The sequence below is a fragment of the Macrobrachium rosenbergii genome, chromosome 16 (genome assembly GCF_040412425.1).
Source record: "Macrobrachium rosenbergii isolate ZJJX-2024 chromosome 16, ASM4041242v1, whole genome shotgun sequence".
NCBI lineage: Eukaryota > Metazoa > Arthropoda > Malacostraca > Decapoda > Palaemonidae > Macrobrachium > Macrobrachium rosenbergii.
In genome coordinates this window covers 21826690-21853680 of record NC_089756.1, presented here as the reverse complement: position 1 = coordinate 21853680, position 26991 = coordinate 21826690, and the positions used below count along the sequence as shown (strand labels likewise).

Sequence of the window (26991 nt, the reverse complement as noted above, 5' to 3'; positions counted from 1 at the left end):
CTTTGATGATGTGTTGGGGGAGGGGGGGGTTGTAAGTGTGTCTACCTTGAGCTGCAAAACACACCTGGGAAAGAAGCCCAGTACAGGAAGAGTGAGGGGATGTGGTGATCTATTCCATTTAAGCCCACTGGCATGCATGGAAAGGGGGTCTTTTGTAAGTGGGTTATGAGCAGAGTCACCGGCCTTGCCAATGGCATGATGATCACAAGTAATTGGTTTGATTGACACTCATGTTCACCTGCAATGAGGAAGAGCGCATGAGAGAAGTCCTCTTGAGCTTCCACTTTTTCTTTTTCTTCCTTGTAAGTGGAGGAAGTGAGTCGGGACACGAAGGAGGATGAACGTTTCCTCCTCTTTTCCAGAATTCCTTGTTTGTCTTCTAAATCGAAGGGCTGGTAAGAAACAGATTTTGAAACATCTGCCCGAGGTTCAGCTACGGCAACCCCAGGATTCCCTGCCTTGCAGATGATGGAGAAGCTATGGCTCATAACATGACATTTGCTGAGTGTCACACAGGCGGTGTCAGAAGCTGGCGAACGCCTCTCTTACTTTCTCTTTTTGAACCACCAAACTTCTCACTGCGAAGAGAGCCATTGCACATACATAATGGAAAAGATATTACAATTTTTATCCCTTAAAACAGCTGTAAAAAAAGCAGCTAATGTCAGTAAGCAAGTGGGGGTATTCCCTCACTCCTCCCCCTTACCCTGAGTTAACTACTGTTACCAGGTTCAATGACTGTTCCAGCTCGTGCTGAAGGATATCTATTATAAAAAGGCAATGTCTTTCTGTACGAAAAAATGACAGCTCTTTATGCCAAAGAGTATCACAATACCAACTTAATAATACATGGATACTGTATATACTGTACAATACATAGAAAGAAGGGACTGGATAATTCACAGACTAAGAATAAATGCTTCTCTTTAACATAATTCTTCCCGGCTTTCCCTTTTCACTGGTTGTAGAATAGTATTTTCTTCATAATGATTGGTATATGATTCTGCAAGACAACAGGCCCCTTTTTATTTTGTTACTCTGTTAATTTCTCAAGCTTCATTGCAACTATTTCCCAGTCAGACCAGAATACTAAGGTCTGTTGTAAGTTTCAAGTATTTATCTTTGTGCCAATGGTATCCAGCATTCACTGGTGTTCATCAGTTCCAAAAATGACTTGGACATAATGCTGCTTAACTTAATGGTCATGACACCAGTACTAAAGCAAGCATGTTAATGCCTGGAATTCACTTATCAAACCTAAAATTGCTTAACTCTACTGACCAGAAGACCAACAGTGTAGCAAAGATGTCATCTTTTTAAAGGATAGTCTTCTTTATTGTAATAATATACTATAAAGAAGTTAATAACAGATTTACCCTGTTGTGGAATGCTTCTTCCCTTTTGCTGGAATGTTAAAACAAAATTTTAAAAACTGTGAAAACAACAGGTCCCAAACATGACATAGCACATTATCATCAAGTACAAAAACTTCTCCGCAAGGGTTTTACAACTAAACTTACAAAGAAATGCATCATCATCATAAACTCTGACAGCTCATTTTCACTTCATCTTCCTTGAACTGATACTTTTAAAAAGCCGAGTCACAAATGTCAGTTAACAAAATTCTATGTATAAAAAGTGAAGGTTACATAATGTTTTTAAAGAACTATGAATCTTAACAGTCATAAATTATTATTTTATATCATAAAATATTCACAGAATAAAAAAGTATGATTTACAGTTAAGAAAATAATCATACAATGATTATTTTAACTGTTCAGGTTACAGGCAGTCCCTGGGTTATGTCGGCCTCGGCTTATGTTGTTCCGAGCTTACGGCGCTTTTCAAATATATTCATAAAAAAATAAGTTCCGGGTTACAGTGGATGTTCCGAGGTTGCGTCGTTTCAGTCTTACAGCGCGCTGTAAACGACGGAAGAATATTTGTACATTTTTGGAGGAAATTCTGCAAGATCATGGATGCAAACCTCACCAGAAGCAAGGTAAATCAATTGGTTAGTTTCCCAAACAACCAAAGGATTGAAGGTAATACTTTCTTCACTTTATTTCTCATTTTTAGCAATTTTTTAACATGGTGTTCCAGCTTATGTTGCACTTCAGGAACGGAACCCCCAACATAACCCAGGGACTACCAGTACTTTAAAAATACAGTACTGTACGGAACAATAAAAAAAAATGGTTTAACGAAGTATTATATACTAATACAGGTACATGATATAGGGAAAAATTATATTGAACATACCCTTTAATAAATGCATATACACTTAAAAATAAACTTGATAAACTCTTCACCCAGTGGGGAGGGGGTACCACTTAATGGGAAGCACACTGTAGATGGTACTGAAAGTTCTTTGCAGCGACCCTTGGCCCCATCAATATTGCGTTCTGCCAATTACTTTTGTGTTCCCTTATTGTCTGCCTAAATGGTCATTTAAGAACATTTCGAACTCTCATAGGGATCCTATGAGAGTATGAAATGAGACTGTGTTCACTTCAAAATTGATACCTACAACAAATAGTCAAACAAACCACCTTGAATTGGAGAGACAGGAAGATTCAGAAAAGGAGTTTCTGAGCAGAAAAACCCAGAGTACTCTCATGATACAGTAGTTTACATAACTTTGTTTCCAATTAAAGTTGCAACCAACCTTGTAAAATAAAAACTTGATTGTGCTTGTATGCATAATACTGTTATGTGGAAGGCTTACTTGGGAAGTGTTCCGTATTTTGTTAGGATTTTACTCTTAAAAAATCTCAGAATATCTTTATGCTGCCAGGCAGTGTCTAACAGTGAAGTAAGATACAGAATACTGTACAGTAATAATAAAGCACAAGTAAAAACATTTCAAAAGAAATAATTAACCTGGCATACAAATTAAGTATTATGAGCTATTTATTATGCAACTCAAATATCAAGTTTTCCATAAAGTTTTAATTATTTTTTGAAATCACTGGAAAAAAATTTGAATGCTACTATATTATTTTCTACTTAACAGACACACCATAGTGAGATAACATCCTGGAACACATAGCAATATCAGAAGCAAATATCATGAAGCAAATATTGTACGTAACATCTAATTATATCTTGCCCCTAAAATATTATGAAAAATTTGTAACAATGCAGTGATTCAGATTTCAGGGAATACCTGCAAATATCAGTTAGTGAAGACCTTCATGCACTCAGAACCAGCCAAAATGGACATTTTTGAAATTTGTTCCACAAAACAAAAGGTAAGTTACAATTTACATTTAATAATGTAGATAAATGGTCATGCAGAGATAGGGAGAAAACAGAAAAGTGACTGTGGGAGTATTAGTATAAGTTTAAACCTGACAGTGGGTCAAAATTCTTGGCCTCACAGGGCTGGTTGGTGGTTTGGGAGAAAGCAGGTGAAGGCAAGGGATAAGCCTGAATGATGGGGTGGTAGAAGTAATAAACAATAGGTCCCTAATATCCAGAAAAGATGTGTAAAGGTCTTCAATATCCGATAAAAGAGAAAAATAATTTTACAACTATACCTTTGCATATAATTTCTCATGTGAAATAATGAATGACCTCATGATGATAAAAACACATCCCTACTTTTAAGGTTTATACTACTTCCCCTTTGTTCATGAATTAAAAGCAATACTGTAATATACATGTATAAAAGGATCCAAGTATGAAACATCTTCTATAATAATTCTGAAATACTTCAGCAATTCATATCTTTGGCCAGGTCACTATGCTTGTTGCTCATAAAAATAAAAAAATATAAAAGCAAAATAAAATAACTGTTACAAGATAGGTCCCTTAAACCAAGAGTCTAGTTTAAGTCTACAATTCTTAAATTAAGACTTTGTAAGTCTACTTTTAACATGGGAATGCTATATGTCATGGATTCCTCTGTATCAGATACCATAAACTTTTGATTAGTTACCAAACGGTAAACCAAAAATCTTTTACTTAATTCCAAGCAAAACTCTAACAGCCATCACAGTTAAAACAGAATAACTTGAATAAAACCATCTAAATTACCTGCTGGTTACAGACTGAGTCAAATTTTCAGGTATAAGTGCTTCGCTTTAGAAACCAACCGATGCTTGTTATGACAACAAAAATAATAAACATACTAAACTCTTCTAAAAGTATAACAATATCCCCATATAACAAACACTGTTTCTCTTGGCACACATGTTTTCTTCTTAAAATAATAACTGACCTTTTTAAGTGCATATGACAAAGTAATTAGGTTAAATGACTACAATCTTATCTAACATATTGTACCTAATTCCAGTAAGCGATATTGTTTGAAGAACAGATCTTTTGAATATCCACAGTAACTATTTTGTCTACATTGGCACATTATATTATATAGACTAATTAATTTGGGAGGAGACTGCAAAAGATACATAAAATATATATTACTATACTACACAAAAGGCAATAAAATATAATTAAGAAAAAAATAATACTTTCCTTATCATAAGAATGGCTATATTTACTTTTTAAGTTAACATTTATTCCACCCTCCTAACCACCCCCTTAAGACATCTTCTCTAATGACCCCAGTGGTTTGGGTTGCACCAACAGGAAGTTGAACCTGTATTTGTGCTGGCATTAACTGCCCTTCAATTTGCTCTACAGTTGTGCAGGAAGAATTTGTGACGGAAGTTACTGCAACAGCTGAAGCGACTGAGGCTGTAGCATTAGCATCGGGAGGGATGACTGTGGATGGGGGTGTGGTTATGATGGCACTTGCCGTTGGGACGGTGCTTATAATTTGACTAGGTTGATCGACTATATTTGGAGGGTCACAAAAACACCATGTCTGCCACTGGTTGTAACTACCTTCAATAAACGTAAGAACATGCGCATGGTGATTCTGACAATTGTTTGCTGGCTTACCTGGCTTTGGAGCCTGTCCGGGGCCTTGGGCAAGCATTAACTGAGGCATCTGTGTTACAGTCTGAGGAGCTGCTGCTGCTGCTGCTGCTACTGTTTCTTCTGCTGTTAAAGGCTGTTGTATAACAACATGCTGTAGGGTGATACCTTGTTGGAGTTCTTGTGCTGTCCCCTCTATCTGTTGTGGTTGTACTAATTGCTGCTGAGGTTGAGTAATAACAACAGGATTCTGATAATTGATTGTGTAAGTGACTTGTTCGGGTGCCTTCTTCTTTACTTGTGCGGGATGTTGCAATTTGATAAACTTCTCAATGATTCCATCATCCTTTACATCTGCATCAAGAGGTCCCCCACCCATAATTTTTCTTACATCATCATGGAGAGAAATGATATGTCTCTTCAGATTTCTTTTCTCACAAAATGTTGCATTACAAATCTCACATGCATAAGGCTTGATTCCTGTCTCCTTAAATGACCCAGGCTTGCTTTCTGGCTTCTTGCGCAAGGGTCTCTCACCTGTGTGTATCATCTTATGACGAGTAAGGGAACTATACTGCTGAAAGGATGCTGGACAAGAATCGCAACGGAAAGGTTTAGGAGGAGCATGGATTCGTTTATGAACCTTCAAATCTCCAGAAGAAGAAAACCCAACTTGACAGATCTCACACCTGAATGGAGTATTGCCATTGTGAGTCATCTGATGCCACTTCAGATTGTTTTTGCGACTAAAAGCTGCATCGCACTGATCGCACTTGAAAGGTTTAATACCAGTATGACTAATTTTGTGTCTCTTTAGATCTATAGCTTGTCCAAAGGAGGCTGGACACAGGTCACACTGGTATGGTTTCTCACCAGTATGAGTGTAAAGATGTCTTTGCATATTGCTTTTAACTACAAATGTCATATCACAGAATGCACATTTATAGGGTTTCTCCCCTGAGTGAGAACGTCTGTGTCTTTTCAAACTACTGTTCTGGGTAAAAGAAGCTTCACACTCTTCACATCGGTAAGGTTTATCCTGAGTGTGTGTTCTAACGTGGGTCTTTAAGTGAGAAATTTGCTTAAAATTACTATTACAAATATCACACGTGTACGGTTTTTCACCTGTGTGGGTTCGCTTATGTATATTAAGGTGACCACTCTGCACAAAAGCTGCACCGCATTCCTGACACACATATGGCTTTTCTCCCTTATGAACTCTCATATGAATTCTATAACTAGCGTAATGAGTAAACTTACTGGAGCACATCTTACACGAAAGGCTTGCCCGATGGTGTTTCTTCCGATGAGACATAAGGCGTTTTAATCTATCAAAGACTTCTTCACATAAATCACACTCATATTTCTGGAAAAAAAAAATAATAATCAGTGTATTGCTTCATACTGACATAAAATACGTTTACAGGTAGTGCTCGAGTTACGATGATTCGACTTACGATAATTCGCTTTTACGATGGGGTTAGCAATTAATATCGATACGACAATATTTTGAAAATGCGTATTTTTAAATAATATTTTGAAAATGCGTATTTTTAAATTTCGCGGGCGACTGGCGCAGGCAACAACGTACAATCAGACAGTGTACGGTGTATGATACGTTAGCCCGAGAGGCTGGAATAGGTACATCTAATTCAATGAGATGACCTCACTTTCTCTCGTCGTGTCGGTCTCTCGTCGTGTCGGAAGTTAAAATAGGTCAGTGTTCGTTTGCAATTTTTGTGCGTTTGTAAATACAGGTAGTGCACGAGTGACGATAATTCGTGTTTACGATGGAGTTAGCAATTAATACCGGTACGACAATATTTAGAAAATATTTTTAAATTTCGAGCAGGCACAAGCAACAGCGTACACTACAGTTGCCGTAGAATCAGGAGCAAGAGAGACCAACTTACAATAGACCAACTTTTTCTCCATCTCTTTATTCCATCTTCTAGTTAAAAAAGTAAGAGAATGATAAAAGTATTGTTAGCAACCTTATACTCTTGCGAAAATGCGTACAGCCAATAACAACCGAACGAGACTGTTGTTTTGCTAAAACCTGAATCGGATAACAACTGTTTTGCTTGTATTTCAACCATCGTACGGTTAAACAATTATCGTAGTTGTTAAAAATGACGTTAAGTACTGATATGTTTTTACACTACCCTTATCCTCTTTGGAGAAAAGATTGGCAAGGAAATATACTGCTACAGTAAATTTAAGCTGCAAGTTGTAGTTGATGCTGAGAAAAGAATGTTCAAGCTGCTAATGACTATAAATTATCGTGCATTGGCAACAAGGATGAAACTCGACAGCAAATAAAATTGGAAAGTATTTCAATCAAAACTACTGGGCATGAAAGAACACATATTACTGCTGTTTTCACGCCGATAAAAGATAAATACGAAAAGCTTGTAGTATGATGATGAAATCAAGAGACAATAGCGAACGGAATCTTGATTTTTTTTTTTACACAAAACAAACGGACAGCCGCCAACGTCATCTTTTAACGAACAAAATGGCTAAATTAATTTCACAACGACACATTTAAGCTATATTTCGACTTAAAAACACTTCGTATAACGAAAAATATATATGTCCCTTATAAATAAAGTATCTAGAGATTCATTTACGCTAACTAGAAGCAAGAAATGCCCTCTGAACCGAGTTAAATCGAGACCACCGAGAGACAATGCCTGTTCGATGTTTTGTGACGTAAGCAACGGTAGTCCGAGTCGCTAGCACCGACTACCTTGCGAGACGAAAGAAATGTAAACAAAACGTCACTAACATTGACAATTTGTTGTTTACCAGTCATGGTAATAATTTCCTTAATTTTTTCGTCTACACTAATTTGTGTACACCAAATAATATTAACTCGAAACACAGGTTAAGAGATTAATGTAAAATACTGAACCAAAACAATTTTAGTTACAATATAGTATATACCGAAGTACAAACATGTTTAATATTGTATTAAAAAATGTTTATACATAGTTTTCACGTCAAATTACAAGACAGCAGTGCATTGGTTTACTCTACTATATGTGAATGAAATAATTATTGTGTTTTACATACAGCTATTATTTGGTAGTTGAAGTTCCTAACTTTCTCTTCTTATTCTATTATCTCTTCCATACAGCTATCATTTGCTAGTGAAAGTTTTTAACTTTCTCTTTTATTCAACTTTTTGTTAGCTACAATATAGTTATTTTCTTGGGAACAATAATTTTTCAATAAAACGTTAGACGCCAATATTGTTAATTTTGCTATTTTTTTCTGTACAATGACCTTCATTACTTATTGGAGCAGCATATTTATTATTCAACCTTTGACCTTTATATGGGGATTTTACATTCATTGTTGTCCATCAAATGTAATGTAAATTTTTTTTTTACATAACCTGCAACTTCTGAATAAGAAGGGAAACACTGATTTTATCCAAGAGTTAGTAAAGCTTGAATGAGATACTCACTGATTATTTGTAAAGCTATTTAATGAACACTTTGCTTCTCAAAGGCGGATGAGGAGAGTGCTTTTCATGATAGTTTACAATAATGTTTCAAGAGTAAACCATCTTCTATCTCATGAAGTTTTTTCAGAGCTGAATGGTGCATGATGAATTTCATTTGCTAATATATGATTTCCATCAAAGGAGAACCGTGGGAACTTCAGTGTTTTATTTGTATCTTTCTGACCATGCCAATTGTTCCTGGTACATCTCAACAAGCGTACTGAATTTCCTCCTTTATAATCAAAATATGGTTTCAAGTGAGTTTCATCCACCGTCAGTACCACTGTTTTGTCATTGGGTAGTAATGATTTACATTTATTCTTAATGTACATCAGAAAATTTGACGCTGGGGTAAACTGTTTAGAGACACTCCTGATGGTAGAGTACCTTGGCAGTATTAGGAATTTCAGAGTCTATAACTTTGAAGGGAAAAATTACAAAACAAAGAAGACAATATTACCAGGTCTGATGAATAATCAAGTTTATTCTGTCATTAACTGTAGTTGTTCAAATATGAATTTCAGCAGAGGAAAGTGTTGACTGATCAACTAAAATTATTGCCAAAAATGAAATCACTACTTATATAACAGCAATGTATTGCAGGTTTTAGAAATACACTCAGTAATGTCAGCTCTCTGCAAGTTATTCAACATCTGCTCAATGATATTCGTATCATGAACTTCTGTAGGAATCTTTAAATCTCTTAAGTGCCGTACTTCAGAAACATGAACAAACGCATGTACTGTGCAGTTAGCCTTCACAGTAGGTAGGGTATTGTGTTGTACAGTATGCTATTTCAATTAATTTGTATTCAACTGTTACCTGTGGAAGAGGAAAGATGATCTTTTAATATCTGTACATGTATATATGAGCATTAAAGCATAGTAATGCCATGAGGTTAGGTTAGTTATTGACATCCCTTCTGATTTGTACCTGTAACCCTAGAATACTAGGGCAGTTTAATTTTATTCAATGTAGGTCCAATAAGGTTTGTCCCTTACCTTTGACTACTGGCATTTCCTGATCACTATACTGTATCCACTTGTGATGAACCTGTAACTTCTATGTCTGTGCCTTTTCCAAGGTGCTTGCTAAGTCCTGCAATGGGGGTTCTGTGACATAGGCTACATTGGGAATTGTTTGATGTAGGCTAGCCTATGTTAGATTCGGTTATTTTTCGGAAGACTCCAGCCACCTCCCACATTATAATTTATATTTTTCTTGGGTAAAACACATCAAAACAAAAATTTTCATCTCAATACATGACCTTTGCAAATGCCTAATAACAGAGGAAAATAATTAATCAAATTACCTAGCTCCCCACCCCCTCCATACATAATATGGGAAAACTGTAACCAGTAAACACCCCTAGATTACGTTAGGTTGGTATTTTTAGGTTCTTTTAGTGCCCTATCATTTCCTAGCCATTTTTGCATGAAAAACCCAAAATGTTTTTCATGTAAAAATGGCTAGCTGGAGGCTTTTGAAATGGCTGGCTGGAGTCTTAAGAAAAATTACCATTAGAGTCTGTTAAGTCTAGTTTATATGAATTCCTACTAAAATTCAATCTAGGCTAAACCAGTCTTTCTTTACATTGCGCTTTACCTTGCTGCTCACAACACCTACCTAAATCCCTTTTTCAGGCTACAGCCTTCTTATGCTATACCTGGGTGTAGGCTATACTTGCACAGGCCTAACTTATGTTACCTTATCGGACAAACCTAACTGTATGTTTGTTTGCACTCCTGACGTAGGGCTGGTTTCAGTGTGATGAATACAGACTATATTGCAGTCAAAAGTTATCCTGTGGAATGGAATGGAAAATGAAATTTAGGCTTGAAGCCAAGCACTGGAATCCGAAGGATTATTCAGCGCCAGTTATCGTCTTGTTATCCAGAGGCAAAAGTCAAATACTTGTTGCAGTGAACTTAGTGTTGAGTTTACCTACATACAGTAGTAAGTTCGTCCTATAAAACACACAAGATATATCCATGGCACGCTACTTCATTACGGCCTGTAAGTTTTATGGTCCAATTAAAAAATAAAACAACGGAACCACGAGAAAACCTCGTACTCAAACGATGTAAGGGAAGGAAGATCGAGAGAGAAGGAATCGCTAGCTTCAGACTACCAGGGTCGACGTCATGACGTCATATGCAACAGGCCAGACAACCCCGGTGGTCTTGACCAAGACCATCGAGAGACAAGGCCTGTTGCATATGACGTCATGACGTGAGGACATCGACCCTGGTAGTCCGAAGCTAGCGATTCCTTCCCTCTCGATCTTCCTTCCCTTACATCGTTTGAGTACAAGGTTTTCTCATGGTTCCGTTGTTTTATTTTTTAATTGGACCGTAAAACTTACAGGCCGTAATGAAGTAGCGTGCCATGGATATATCTGGTGTGTTTTATTGGACGAACTTACTATGGTAAGTAGGTAAACTCAACACTAAGTTCACTGCAACAAGTATTTGACTTTTGCCTCTGGATAACATGATGATAATTAGCGCTGAATAATCCTTCGGATTCCAGTGCTTGGCTTCAAGCCTAAATTTCATTTACCATTCCATTCCACAGGATAACTTTTGATTGCAATATAGTCTGTATTCATCACACTGAAACGTCAGGAGTGCAAACAAACATACAGTTAGGTTTGTCCGATAAGGCAACATAAGCTAGGCCCATGCAAGTATAGCCTACACCCAGGTATAGCATAAGAAGGCTGTAGCCTGAAAAAGGGATTTAGGTAGGTGTTGTGAGCAGCAAGGTAAAGCGCAATGTAAAGAAAGACTGGTTTAGCCTAGATTGAATTTTAGTAGGAATTCATATAAACTATGCTTAACAGGCTCTAATGGTAATTTTTCTTAAGATTTCAGCCAGTCATTTCTAAAGCCTCCAGCTAGCCATTTTTGCAAGAAAAACATTTTGGGTTTTTTATGCAAAAATGGCTAGGAAGTGACAGGGCACTACAAGAATCTAAAAATACCAACCTAACGTAATTTAGGAGTGTTTACTGGTTACAGTTTTCCCTTATTATCTATGGAGGGGGTGGGGGGCTAGTATTGTCTTACCTTATAAATTGTAATTTGAATAATTATTTTCCTCTGTTATTAGGTATTTGCAAAGGTCATGTATTGAGATGAAATTTTTTTGTTTTGATGTGTTTTACCCAAGGAAAATATAAATTATAATGTGGGAGGTGGCTGGAGTTTTCCGAAAAAATAACCGAATCTAACAGGCCAGCCTATGTCAAACAACTCCCAATGTAGCCTATGTCACAGTACTACCATTGCAGGACTTAGCAAGAGCTTTGGAAATGGCACAGACATAGAAGTTATAGGTTCATCACAAGTGGATGTACAGTATAGTGATCAGGAAATAGGCAAGTTACCATTGGCAGTAGTCAAAGGTAAGGGACAAACCTTATTGAACCTACATTGGGTTAAGGTGAATAAAATTAAACTGGCCTAGTATTCTAGGGTTACAGGTACAAAAAAGAAGGGAGGTCAATAACTAACCTAACCTCATGGCATTACTATGTTTTAATGCTCATATATACATGTAAAGATATTAAAAGATCGTCTTTCCTCTTCCACAGGTAACAGTTGAGTACAGATTAATTGAAATAGCATACTGTACAACACAATACCCTACCTACAGTGAAGGCTAACTGCACAGTACATGTGTTTGTTCATGTTTCTGAAGTACGGCACTTAAGAGATTTAAAGATTCCTACAGAAGTTCATGATACGAATATCATTAAGCAGATATTGAATAACTTGCAGAGAGCTGACATTGCTGTGTGTATTTCTAAAACCTGCAATAGCATTGCTGTTATATAAGTAGTGATTTCATTTTTGGAAATTATTTTAGATGATCAGTCAACACTTGCCTCTGCTGAAATTCATATGTGAACAATTACAGTTAATGACTGAATAAATTTGATTATTCATCAGACCTGGTAATATTGTCTTCTTTGTTTTGTAATTTTTCCCTTCAAAGTTATAGACTCTGAAATTCCTAATACTGCCAAGGTACTCTACCATCAGGAGTGTGTCTCCAAACAGTTTACCTCAGCGTCAGAACAAAATGACTCAAATTTTCTGATGTATATTGGGAATAAATGTAAATCATTACTACCCAATGACAAAACAGTGGTACTGACGGTGGATGAAACTCACTTGAAACCATATTTTGATTATAAAGGAGGAAATTCAGTACGCTTGTTGAGATGTACCAGGAACAATTGGCATGGCCAGAAAGATACAAATAAAACACTGAAGTTCCCACGGTTCTCCTTTGATGGAAATCATATGTTAGTAAATGAAATTCATTATGCACCATTCAGCTCTGAAAAAACTTCGAGGTAGAAGATGGTTTACTCTTGAAACATTATTATAAACTATCATGAAAAGCATTCTCCTCATCCACCTTTGAGAAACAAAGTGTTCATTAAATAGCTTTACAAATAATCAGTGAGTATCTCATTCAAGCTTTACTAAATTAACTCTTGGAAAAAATCAGTGTTTCCCTTCTTATTCAGAAGTTGCAGGTTATGTAAAAAAAAAAAATTTACACTACATTTGATGGACAACAATGAATGTAAAATCCCCTTATGAAGGTAAAAGGTTGAATGATAAATATGCTGCTCCAATAAGTAATGAAGGTCATTGTACAGAAAAAAAACAGCAAAATCAATAATATTGGCGTCTAACGTTTTATTGAATAATTATTGTTCCCAAGAAAATAACTATATTGTAGCTAACAAAAAGTTGAATAAAAGAGAAAGTTAAAAACTTTAACTAGCAAATAATAGCTGTATGGAAGAGATAATAGAATAAGAAGAGAAAGTTAGGAACTTCAACTACCAAATAATAGCTGTATGTAAAACACAATAAAAGACAATAATTAAGTTATTTCATTCACATATAGCAGAGTAAACCAATGCACTGCCGTCTTGTAATTTGACGTGAAAACTAGGTATAGCCTAAACATTTTTTAACACAATATTAAACATGTTTGTACTTCGGTATATACTATATTGTAACTAAATAAATTGTTTTGGTTCAGTATTTTATATTACTCTCTTAACCTGTGTTTCGAGTTAATATTATTTGGTGTACACAAATTAGTGTAGACGAAAAAATTAAGGAAATTAACTTATTACCATGACTGGTAAACAACAAATTGTCAATGTTAGTGACGTTTTGTTTACATTTCTTTCGTCTCGCAAGGTAGTCGGTGCTAGCGACTCGGACTACCGTTGCTTATGTCACAAAACATCGAACAGGCCTTGTCTCTCGGTGGTCTCGGTTAAATGCTGCGAAATAAAGACCGCGTGATCGATTCCCAAACCAAAACATTTGATCGCTATGATCGGAATTTATAATGCAAAAGCAATATAAGAATACTGTATTTACGATTGGATACAGTGTAGTAAAGCATAACTTTTTAAAAGATCCATGGAAAAGATACACATTTGTTATTTTGATATTTGTATAATACGGTGTTATGTGAAAATAGAATACAGTATAATGTAGGCTAGGCTACCGTATATGATATACGAAAGTGCAGGCTAGGCCTTGTTTGATATTCAATTTCTCTTTATACTGACTTATCATGTCAATCTGCATTGAACCTGCAGAATTAGCTGATACTAATAATTACTATACCATTTATGTATAAAGTATACTGTGTAGTGTAGGCTAGGCTACCACATATGTATAGATGGTACTGATTATCCTTGTGTAGGCTAGGCCATATTCGAGTTATGATTTTTTCAACAAACGATGGGATTTTTGGAACCTAACCCCATCGTAAGTAGGGGAATACAGTGAACCCCCTGTATTCGCGTTGTCAACGTTCGCGGACTCACGCATTCGCGGGTTTCTCTGTGGAACATATCTAGCCATCATTCGCGGAAAATTCGCCGATTCGCGGTATTTTTCACTGAGAAATATTCACTAATTACTGTATTTTCATATAATTTTCATGAATAAATGCACTTTTTGTGATAAAACTATAAAAATATTCAGGTATAAGCATTTTTACAGGGTTTTTCTGTGTTTAAGCTATCAAAATGGGCAGTTCTAAGTGTTTTTAGAGGGGTTTTAAGCATTCGCGGATTTGACCCATTCGCGGGGGGGTGTGGGACGCATCCCCTGCGAATACGGGGGGTTCACTGTACCTGTATAAACTATGCCTTAGTTGTAACTTCTTCACGCACTTCTACAGTACAGTAAACCCCCCATATTCGCGGGGGATGTGTACCACACCCCCCGCGAATAGCTAGATTCCACGAATACTTAAAACCCCTCTAAAAAACGCTTAGAACTGCCTATTTTCAGAGTTTAAACACAAAAATACCCTCTAAAAATGCTTATACCTGAGTATTTTAATAGTTTTATCACAAAAAGTGCATTTAGTCATGAAAATGATATGAAAATACAGTAATTAGTGAATATTTCTCAGTGAAAAATACTGCGAATGGGCGAATTTCCTGCAAATAATGTGTATATACATTCCACAGACAAATCTGCGAACAGGTGAGTCCGCAAATCGTGACTGTGAATACAGGGGGTTTACTGTACTTTGTTTATATTTTAAGGAGTAATCATCAGAAACTTTCATGGACTAATGTTAAATATTGATGAAATTCTATAATATTCTTTCAAATACTCTAATAGAAATAAATTCTATAATTATTAATGTCAGCTCACAAAAACCTATGGGAATTAAGGGATCAAAATATATTCAATTATAGGCTACTTTAATAACGTGCAGTACAATTTTGGATATGAGACCCTGTCAATGACATTGTAAACACAAACTAAAATAAAGACAAATAATGCTTGACACTTTTCCCAGGTATGTTTGATTAACCAATAAATTTAATTATAAGTTAACCACATCTGAAAAGCACAATAACCTTAAGAAGAAAAAAGTTTCAATAAGTATGCTAATAAATAGGGCTGCACCTACTGAAAAGAAGACCGGTCTAGAATGGTAAGATGGGCATTCTTTTGTACACTTTAAAGAGCATGTGCATATGAAAACCAAATGCTTTTTAAAACTAAGCTCTCCTCACATTTTAGCAGCTCAATCTAATTTACGAGCTTGTGTTTATCAGAAATACAAGATAAAATCAAAAGGCTTCGTGATCAAATTATTTGTCATGATAAGCATTCACTCTTATAAAGAGCAAAACAAGTGGTTCTGAATGTTTAAAATATTTTTCCATGAAGAAGATTATCATGTGAAAAAACTATTTTTACAATAGGGCACAGTTTTCTACAAATCTATAAAATCATAAATGGCCTTATTGTGTGTAAACATTTTCCCAGATTCACCAACTTGATCAGTCCTGAAAGATGAAAGACTCCACTGCACATGCCCAGACCACAGTTCAGTATACTGTTAGACATACCTGCTTCTTTCCTCTGTGCCACCCTCAATCAAGAGGGGCGTGCAGAAGGGAAAGGGGGCCACCAAAACTTTATGACTTGAGCTTTTAGAAATGTGTTTTATTGTGTAACATTGTTTGTTCTTATGAACCCATTTATTCATCTTAAATTTCCTAAATTGCCACCTAGGAAGGAGGACAGACAAACAAGCATTCAAAGACCATACCGCTCTAAGTCTATCCACCTTCCAAAATGACTGGTTGTACAGCAATAGTTGTACAATAAGAGCTTCCTTAAGGCAATAGATTTGCAATAGAAGTCTGCATTCCCAAAGACATGGTACAGTACTTGGCAAGCACATTAGGTGTGGCTGCAGATACCCCAGGAAGCATATCTCTCCATGTGTGCCTGGTACAAAGATGAATACGATTGGTTCATATCCCTTCCAATTGGTAGAACATGACCCATATAATATTTGGTCCCAAAAGATAAACAATTATGACTTATGGGTAATATTTCTAAAAACAAACACTTGCAAAGGTGTTCTGAGACTGCCAAGTGCTTGGTCTAAGGATAACTTAAGAGCTCCAGGTTGATATTAAAAGCCAGGGAAGAAGAAAAGAAAAAGAGCCTAAGCCTCTTGTGCTTTGACCTTCGAGATTGCCCATATAAGTCATGATGAATCAGGACTTTTGATACAGAAGATAATTGTGACTATACAAGGGAAGAGTTGGAAAAGAGAAGGCATAAATCGGCTGAAGATATGTCTTCAATGGATACAGAAGACTACATCTGAAAATGCAGATGAGACAGGAACAGTAAAGGAGTCCAAGGATGAGCCATTATTTTTCCTAGAAGGCTGTCTTGGCTATGGATGAGCCATTATTTTTCCTAGAAGACGGTTTGTCATCTGGCAAGGGCACATGTGGAGATAAGGTGAGGCTATGCAGTGTGCTCATAAGAGATATAGTACAGTGAACATCCCCGTATTCGCGTTGTCAACGTTCGCGGACTCACGCATTCGCGGGTTTCTCTGTGGAACATATCTAGCCATCATTCGCGGAAAATTCGCCGATTCGCAGTATTTTTCACTGAGAAATATTCACTAATTACTGTATTTTCATATAATTTTCATGAATAAATGCACTTTTTGTGATAAAACTATTAAAATATTCAGGTATAAGCATTTTTACAGGGTTTTTCTGTGTTTAAGCTATCAAAATGGGCAGTTCTAAGTGTTCTTAGAGGGGTTTTAAGCATTTGCGGATTTGACCCATTTGCGGGGGGGTGTGGGACACATCACCCGCGAATACGGGGGGTTCACTGTAAAGGGTAAGGGACAGCACTGTTAGATTCAAGTCCCAACTTAGAGGCTAACTGCAGCCTGAAGTCTGTTAGCATAGAAACAGATATTTCAAGAAGATGAGTAGCCTGTTCATTACATAAGTAATGAACTGTGTCAACCTGCCCTGGTAAAGGGAAGTTGTGAAGAATCTACAATGGATGGTAATAGCTGCTGCTGTAACTTACAAAAAGTTGGTCTTGCAGAAACCCCACAGGGTGACCTCCAGACAATAAGATGAAGAGGTCGAGTTGACTGTGAAAACTGTGAACTGGGGCTGCTTCAGAAGAGGTCCCCAAGTGGGAGGAACTCTGATATTTTCTCTGAAGAGATCTATGAGGCCTAGCAACCACTCCTGCCATGGCCAAAGGGGGTAATGAGAGTCATCCATGAGTTTCATGAAGTATGGAGCTTCACCACGACCTGTCTCGGAACGCTGAATAGGGAAAATGCAAGACATCCAGCTGTCCCAGGCCTAAAGCATTATGCCCACTGCCGAAGTTGCTGGGTTCAGTTGTGGACAGCAATATACGTCTGATGAGGCAAATGGATCGAGGAGAGGCCTTACAATGTCCAAATACAGGGACCATTCTTAAAGGATAATCTGATGGGTCCTGCTGAAAGGGTATGCCAACAAGTTACAAACTCCTGGAACAAACCTTGGAATTAAGGTGACAACTGTTCCTCTTTGCAAAAGTGAAGATCTCTGGCATTTTCCACCTCAATTCCACAAGCAAAAACCCAACAAGATTGCCAAAAATGCTTGGGGGCCTAAGAAAAGGACCCACAACTCCAAGAAACTGATGAGCATACATCTTGCATGACCAGTTCTATGTTTTAAGAAACCTAGTAGAGTAATTAAAAATAGCCTTATGATGTACAAAAAGTACGCCAGACCCACCAACCTGATAGATGTTTAGAGATAAAAAGACCTAACAGCAAAGGTCTAGACCATGTTCTAGTGTACTGAAAGGTGGTCATTTTGAGCATGTTCTCTCATGGTCATGCCATTTTTCACTTTTTATGTGCCACTCACCTACAGACTTGCATTTTTGCATTTTAATTCAAATGTATTTTCCATAGTGTTAAGTGAATATTGCCATTCATTTTTAGTGCTAGTGGCTGCTCATTCTCACTGGCATTTCATTAGTGTTAGTATGTAAAGCCACCTACAGAGCCGTCAGCGGAGTCTCCATCGAACGTGTCATTCGCTAAGTCTCCGCTGAGCAAGTTTTCTGTGGTGGCGTCCCATTTTCTTCGCCTAACGTGCCAGGTCACGCGATTTCAATCATTTAAACTATGTATTTTGTTCACCTGTTGCCGATTGTGTATCTTGCATTTCTTCTTTCACAGGCATCAAGATTGTATCCAATTTCACTTCTGTCTATTTCCACATTGTAAAGTGTACTCGATTGCTGTTTTTATTGTTATTTATTATCGACCTCAGGTCACTGAGGCTCCCACTGTATTCCGCGGCTCGACGCCAGTCTGTCGCTATATAAACCGCCTGGATCATGAATAAATTAGCATTTCTCTTTTGCCTGCTCGTTTTTTTGCACCTCTTACAAGTACTTAGCTTGTCCTGATACTATGTGACTATGAATAATTTGAATGTTCTGTTACCAAGAGACTGTTGAGTACTTAACATGTACTGCTACTAAGTGACTGTGAGTACTTAGCTTGTGCAACTACTAGGCACATTTCTTATTTTTGGATTCCTCATGTTTTCTTGTTCCCTGACCTTGCTGGGGCTTCATTAGTATTAGTAATCAAACCCATGTCTGTGGATGGCTAAGATACGAATGATTTAGTCTAGCTGAAGAATTTTTGAGCTCTGATTGTGCTGATTAGCAGATCTTGTACAGATTTTCCACCTCATCCTACCCTCCAGGTGGATGAGACTCTGCTGAATGAGTCTGAGGCTTTAACTGTTCTAGGTGTAACTTTTGACTTGCATCTTACTTTTGAGAAAGGCCTCTTATATTTATAAGTGATAAAATCAATGCAACCTGTTTTAGGCCATTCATCCTTCCTTTACTAGAATACCGTTCTCTGGTATGGTTGTCTGCTTCTGCTGGAGACTTATCTCTTTTAGACAGAGTGGTTTGTGGTGGTAGGTTTTCGTTTCCTAATATTATTAGTTATGACTTGGACCACTGATGAATGGTCTAAAACTAGTGTAACGGCACTTATTCAGTAGTTGGTTTTACTTTGCATCAACATTAATTGTGTAGTTAATTTACACTTTGAAGATCGTTTATGACTTCATCACTAATTAAATAAAAACTGGACAAATCACTTTGGTCAAAGCATCATAGTCATGGCCACCAAAAAGCTGTAAATTTCTTATAAACTATATTATAATAGTGTATGGTACTGCTATACCATGTAAAATCCTACCTCAGCTGTGATAAAAACATTCTATTACAGTATTGCACGGTACTTCTATTATGTGTAACCCCTGCAAAAACAATTTGATTTTGCATTGCCAAAAACATTCTAAGTTGTTTGAAAACATTACCTAATAAAAGTGGTTTAAGAAATGTTTACTTGCCTCTGTTTGGTCCTCAGTATGAATTCTGGAATGAGCACGTAGCTGGCTGAGACGAGAGAATGTTTCAGGACAATCAACACAAGTATAAATTCTACTTAGTCGTTGAATTTTTTCATACTTTTTCCTTGGTCTTTTACTCTTTTTTCTTCTAAGCACTTTTCTGGTTTCGGAATCTTCCACCACATTTTCCTCATTACTAAACTCATTCTCATCACAGTCTTCTTTTACAGCAACCAGGTCATCCTCATCATCCTCGTCATTTTCTAGACCATTGATCTCCAAACACTGCTGTATAATCTTATCATCTGTTTCCACCTTCATGATGATTTCATTTGGAGAAATAACTACTGTTGTGCCATGTTCCCTTTCACAATCCTGAATGTTTGATATGGTGTACTGGCTCAGCTCTGTTGCTGAGGTCTCCATTTTGGCAGATGATTTACAAAATGTGTCTGGAAAAGAAGCACACATTAGTGCAGTACTAGCATTATTGAAGACTGTGAAGAACAATCACATTCTTTAAGGCTGAGGATAAAATAAACCCCCTGTCTTGTGTAAATCTTGATATACTGTATTGTTAAAAATATGCTTAAAATTCTTGAGCTTTACAAGGACTACTTACCACATTTTCAGAGGGAATGGAACCAAGATTTAAACATGAAAACGTTTTTTTTTATTATTCTCACTATTATTATTATTATTATTATTATTATTATTATTATTATTATTATTATTATTATTACTGTATTGTCATTATTATTATTATTATTATTTTTATTATTATCATTATTATTATTATTATTATTACTACTACTACTATACTACATTATTACTGTTTATGGCAGAAGGACACAAACTTCCATGAGATGCTTTCAAAGGAAAGGAGATCCATTAGAGATAAACAAGAAGAGAAGAATGGATTATAACTTTTAACATTACATTAATAACAATGATAAAAAAGGAGATTTCAATACCTTGAGCAAATGACAAATAAAAAAAAATGTTAATACTAAATCAATAAAATTACACTAAACAAAAGTTTATAAATGAACCTTTGAAGTAATACAACAAAATAACTCTGAGGTAAAACGTTCAAAATTATAGATGTTTGCTCATACTGAAAACCAAAGTTTCATAAGTGAATTTTATAGGAAACCTTAAGGTGCTACTATATGCAATAGCCCTGTGAATACTATATCTGTCCACTACTGTACTGTACATGGTGGAATAAGCCACCTACATAGTCATGAAATATATGTCCATACATATATCACAATCCATTTTTTCTGTTTACTATTAATGCTACCAAACCTACATCTTTGCTGCAAAACCAATCACTTATTCAGGTCCTGCAAAACAAATCACATATCCATGTCCTTTTCTAACTAGAATAACTTCAGACAGTGGTAAAAGGTCTGTCAGGATTTAGGAAGGGTGCTCTAATTCATGGAGACTGAGACATTTACCAACAAACAAAATCAAAAGAACAGGTTAAGTACTGCTCTGAAGCTCTCCTGATATCTGATACTATAATGATAATCCAATCCATATCTCCTTGGAGATATTTCACTATCTAACACTAGAAAATGGGTACTGTATATGTACTGAGTAAAACTTTCACACTAACAAGTTCACTACAAAAATAGTACTCACGGTATCACAGATGGAGCATCCAAATTATCTTCAACAAACTAACCTAAGAAGTTCCCCACAACCAGAAAAAGTTCAGGCCCCCAATAATACAACTGTAAAGTATAATTATAATACTGTACATGTTTATTGCTGACTGTTAAGACTAACCTAAGAAGTTCGCCACAATCAGAAAAAGTTCAGGTCCCCAATAATACAACTGTAAAGTATAATTATAGTACATGTTTATCGCTGACTGTTAGACATCTGCAAAATTATCCCTTGTACTTTTGATTAAGGAGTACGGCACCTTTGCATAACTTACTATCTTTTTTCGCTTATGAATTATGTCTGTCACTTCTAAAAAGTGCAGTGACCAAAATATTGATCCTTTTCTACTGACAGGTTTCATTACAGCATTGTACCAAATTGGAGAAAAAATGACCTATGTTAATAATGAAAAGGGTTGCCATGACAGATTCAAAAAGGAGTTTGCATTGTTTGCTCACTGACCTAACCCAATTCTTTATAAACAATAAACTGACTCATTTCATGGAGCTATAATCTTATCTGACTCTAACAGGCCATAACCTTACATGGCTTGTAGTATGAATTAATAATCTAACTCTCAATAAAACTTTCAGTACAGTAAATGAAGAGATCAGTGAAGGCAGTTTACTGAATATCTTTAGAAGATGACTAGTTGGTCACTTATGTCCTTAACATTCACTGCTGGGGGCTTCAAGAATGTATATCATTTATAGAACTGCAGTAAGAGAACCAAACAGATTTTACAGCTGTGCTAAGGTGGCAGTTTGTCTTCACCAAAACAACATGAATTGTGTGCTATGATATGCTATGGCTCGCTGCAAAACAAGCACAGGATTTATGTAGTTTCCTTCACCATCTCTATTTATAGCAGCCACTGCAGGCAGTTTAAAGATATTTCTTTCCATTATATTGACATGTGTAATATCAATATATGATTCTACAAACCCTACTAGAAGCATTTACTGGCACTAGTGCAAAAGCTAATACAAATTAAAAAAAAATATGAAGGAAGTTAGCAAATTAAGGCATCATGCAATGGTGCCTTGATAACAGAAGAGTTCTACTGTATCTTCTATGAGACATGCATTTTCCCAGCAACAATGTCCTACTTCCTCTCACCATCATTATACATTTCAGGCACATTATGAAAAACTTCTAAAAATTTAGTCTGTTCGTCATTAGTGACACCAACATCTATCTCATCTAATGCTTTTGTTATATAGAAACTACCACTGTCTTCACTTAACAACCTATACGATGATATGCAGCACAGTAATACTTTAATTTGTTTAATTTTAGAATAGAATAGAATATACAATTTATGCCAAAGGCCAACCAAGTGCTGGGTTCTGTGAGGTCATTCACTGCTGAAATGGAAATTAAAAGTAAAAAGGTTTGAAAGGTGTAACAGGAAGAAAACCTCACAGTTGCTCAATGAATTAATTGTTAGGAGACGGTTTAAAATAAGATGGAAGAAAGAGAATATGTATGGAGGTACAGTAAAAGGAATAAAAGGGGTTGCAGCTAGAGGCTGACGGGACGCTGCAAAGAACCTTAAGTAATGCCTACGGTACACTCCATGAGGTGCACTGATGGCACTACCCCCTGAAGGGTTGTTCAGTTTTAGCTTTAAGGAAGTGTCAAATACCAGAAAACATCAGTGTGCATAATGGTTCCATAGCTCATTAATCTACTCTTTTCAATTATCCTAACTACAACTTGATGTCACCACTGTCATGTACCTCTTTTCCTTTCCACCTATTCATACCACACTTTTTCTTCTGCATTATGTTTGTCTTATTCCAGCAATATGAACATTCTAAACTAGATGCTACATCTGCAAACACTTACTCCCTTTTTATTCATAATGTCTAACACAGTTTCCACATTTATATCCTATCAACTATCTACTCATCTTCACTCTCAAGACAAAATTTAGTTGTGTTATGCACATTTGTTAAACCATAACAGTGGTAGCATTCACAGAAACATTTTAATTGGTTTTATCTCTAATCATGCAATGGTCAACTAGGCCTGCCCTAACATTCATTAGCTCAGACATATTACTGTATACCATAGCAACCTAGACAACATTCACACAGCTAAGCATAGGCCAAGTCTACGAAAAGATGGTTACCTTAAATATGCTATAGCTCTTGTGGAAATGCACAAGAGCCCCGCAACTAATTAAAAGTTTTTCTCCTATTCTTAGCAAGCTGGTTATCATAACCTAGCTCAACCTAAGGTGCTGTCCTGTGCAAGGTGTCTAAGCTCAACCTAAGGAGCTGTCCTGTGGAAGGTGTCTTGAGAGTGCTGTGACACTAGCTGGGTAGAGATGAGCATCCCAAATCACATGATAGGCTAGTCACCATAACAAAATAATGAAGTGGTATCCCTTGCCCATTAGAACTTGGTGTAAATAGCACTCTTAAGTCAGTTAAGATGGAAAGGAGTGTTACCCCTGGTTAGGTAGTCCCCAGCACCTCAAGTTAAGTTAGGTTAGGTTAGTTTAGAGAAGGTAAGGTTAGATGCATCTCTGTATTTTACTGTACAACTTAAATTACACTAGGTCGAGTGAAGTGGGGAAGTCCAGGGGTCCTGGATCAGGTAGGGGTAAAACTGAAGACTACTAACACATCCCTCTAGTTCTGTAACCACCAGTTATGGGCACTGTATTTAGTACCAGCCCTTTGGGGATGAATGTAACCATAAACAAAAGACAGTAAATATTTTAAGCATAAAAAAGACAAGCAAAAACAAAAACATAAAAAATTGGCAGAAAAGCAAAAACAAAAACAAAAAATATAAATATGCAGTAAATATCCGAGTCGGTGACCAGCGGAAACCAGGCTGGGGTCAAGTCTTCACTTTTACCCAGGTGGGACCCAGCATCTTAAGTTGGGTTAGGGAAGGTGAACACAAGGATACAGCCCTGTTACTGGCGTTGTGGTATGTTTACCTTGTATTTTGAGTCTGACACTGAATACAGACACAAACCATATATTTTTTCAACTGGTAATTCTAAGCCGGTGTTCCGCGGTGAGCTAGACTATGGCAGTCGATGTTTTCCTGTTATTTTACTTGCTTTACAAGAATTTAAAGTAATATTTTGTCGGCCGGCTGTAACTAAACTGTAATTGACCTTTGAAGACTACACAACAGGTTCCCTGCACCGACGTATACAGCTCAAAGGTAAATTACAGTTTAGTTACAGCCGACTGGCAAAATATTACCTTAAACTTTTGTAAAGCAAGTAAAATAACATAGAAAAGCATCAACTGCCATAGTCTAGCTCGACTGGACACTATTCGAAGCTTTCAGTCGCCATGTTTAAGTTCTGGTGGAGGGTGTGGGATATGTAACCACCAGGGAGACATATGTTCACTAGGGGGAAGATGGGGTACTGGGGGAGGAGGGCACAGAAGGTACGAAAACCCCCTTCCCCGTGTTTAGTACTGGTACCTGGGGGTTCAAATGTATTTCGCCGTGTTCAGTACTAGCCCCTGGGGGTTCAAATGTATTTTGCCGTGTTCAGTACAAGCTTCTGGGGAATCAAATGTCCCCAAGTGCATTTTGCAAAACTGAAACTTAAGAAGGACCGGAAACGAACATTATCCCCCCAACGGCCCCCCTTTTTCCTCAGTAAGGTGTCGGCCTGTGTACCAAAAGCCCCTCAATAAGAGAGTGCATGTTTGGCAGCATTCGAAATAGCAGTAGTAGTGAAAGTTTTTGTCTTTGTAATGGCTACCTTTGTCATCTTGTTCCTCCTGTGTTTGAGTAAGGGTTTTTCGTCTATGTAATGCCGTCTACAATAAAGTTTGGGCGCCTTCTCACCCCGCCCCCGTGGTCTACCCCACCCAAAACCCCAAATTGACAATGGGTCGACCTTACCATCAGATATTCTTGAAAGTGTTTTACCCAACCCAAAACCCCGATTCCCAACGGGTCCCCATTACCGTCAGCTACAGTTCTACGGTAAATTACAGCTTAATTACAGCAGGGCGAAAAAATATTACTTTAAAATCTTGTTCACCAGGTAAAATTATATAGAAAAACGTCAACTGCCATAGTCTAGCTCGCCACAGAATGCCGGCTTAGTTCTACCCAACTTCTTATCCTATCTTTTGCTTTATTCGCTTTAGGCCATTCCTTATGGTGCAGCTCTCACAGTTTTGATTTTATCCACTAAAAATCCCAGTTTTTCTGCCTTGGCCCCCTATAATTAATAGGCATACAGGTGCATACAGAAGACTGGGGGACCAAAACTAGGCCTACGTGATTTGCACCTACAAAGGTTATAGTAGGCTAGTGGTCAGAAGTGCCTACAATAAAGGACAATCAGACGAACAGTCAAACAAATTTATGGTTCACATATTTAAAAAGGAATTAAAGAAGGCTTAGGCCTATAAGCTTCCCACAAACTCAGCCTTGTCTAGGATGAACCAAGGCTAGAATTAGGTTGCCAGGTTTAGAATAGGCCCAAGCCGGACTACTTACTATGGCAGATACATAAGCACACCCGAGACCTACAGGTTTAATGAACTCAGCATGCGCTAAATCATGGCATTGCCTAGGCCTATTCCTAGCCTATATAAGGCCTATGCCTTCCTCGTAAAACTCAACTTAGGCTATGGGCTAACCTCCCGCAAATGAGTGGATGCTCCGGGTTTACGTTACACAACATACAATATAACATGCATAACCTACAGCCACCAACACCATCACATAGCCTATAGGCCTACTAGGCCGTCCTCGTCAACTAAACCTGGGCAAACATACCGCAAATGGATGGATGATCTAGGTTTAGATTCCTACACATACAATAATATTAAATGCAAATAGCCACCAACATCACCAGCAGCCAAGCGAACGATAGCCATAAGCTAGCATAAGCCTATAATCAATCTCTCTGCCTCGGTTCGCCAGCCTATAGGCCTAGCCTGTTCCCCTACTGGGCCCTTCCTTGTTACTGCAAGTTGGCGGCGAAAACAAATTTCAAACCCCGAGATACTTTTTTAATTTCCGAACAAAACTGACACACTGAATGTTAAACGGAAATCAGTCATACCTGTTGGATACACGAACACAGCTTAGGCCTACCTACGTTACGTGATTGTCTAACAGAAATCCCTAAATTCGTCAGGTACCCGAAACAGCAGACGACCCGACCGACTGAAAATGGATGTAAACAAAATAGTATATACAAGACAAGTGAATAACCAAAAGTGTATCTAACATCTCTCCTAAGTAATCTCCTTTTAAACTTAAAGGCTTCTGCCCTCACATACCGCAAAAATATCTTTAAATACGTAAATATCTTTGGTTGAATCACTGATTCGCTACTTCGATTTTATAATCAGGTTTTTCTAAAGCCACCAGGTATTCGGCTGACCATCGTAAAAGTCGTCAGCTGTTCGCACAACCATAGTACATCTGGCACCTTTGTGATTTGTGTGTTTTTAAATATATTAACACACAGTTGTGGCTTTCGTTATGCACTTTGTTGGCAACACATAGGTCTTTTTGAATTGCCTCTAAAAGTATCGAATAAAATGCATGAATGACTTCTAGCCGAACAGAAAAGAAATGTCTCTTGAATTATTAACAACGA

At 37.1% G+C, this 26991-nt stretch overlaps 1 protein-coding gene across 5 annotated transcripts; it reads right to left on the bottom strand.

Moving 5' to 3' along the window:
- Positions 1 to 1311: 1311 nt before the first annotated feature.
- LOC136847184 (zinc finger protein ZFP2-like) lies at positions 1312 to 26991 on the bottom strand. 5 transcript variants are annotated; one of them, XM_067118619.1, is made up of 3 exons: positions 26669 to 26991; positions 19701 to 20152; positions 1312 to 6253 (listed from the first exon to the last, which is right to left on the bottom strand). In XM_067118619.1, exons 2-3 carry the CDS (start codon positions 20124 to 20126, stop codon positions 4517 to 4519), a joined length of 2163 nt encoding a protein of 720 aa, XP_066974720.1. In that variant the 5' UTR covers positions 20127 to 20152; positions 26669 to 26991; the 3' UTR covers positions 1312 to 4516. The 5 variants fall into 5 exon arrangements, with proteins under 5 accessions (XP_066974720.1, XP_066974723.1, XP_066974721.1 ...); XM_067118622.1 differs by lacking the exon at positions 26669 to 26991 and adding an exon at positions 26481 to 26603; XM_067118620.1 differs by lacking the exon at positions 26669 to 26991 and adding an exon at positions 26485 to 26593.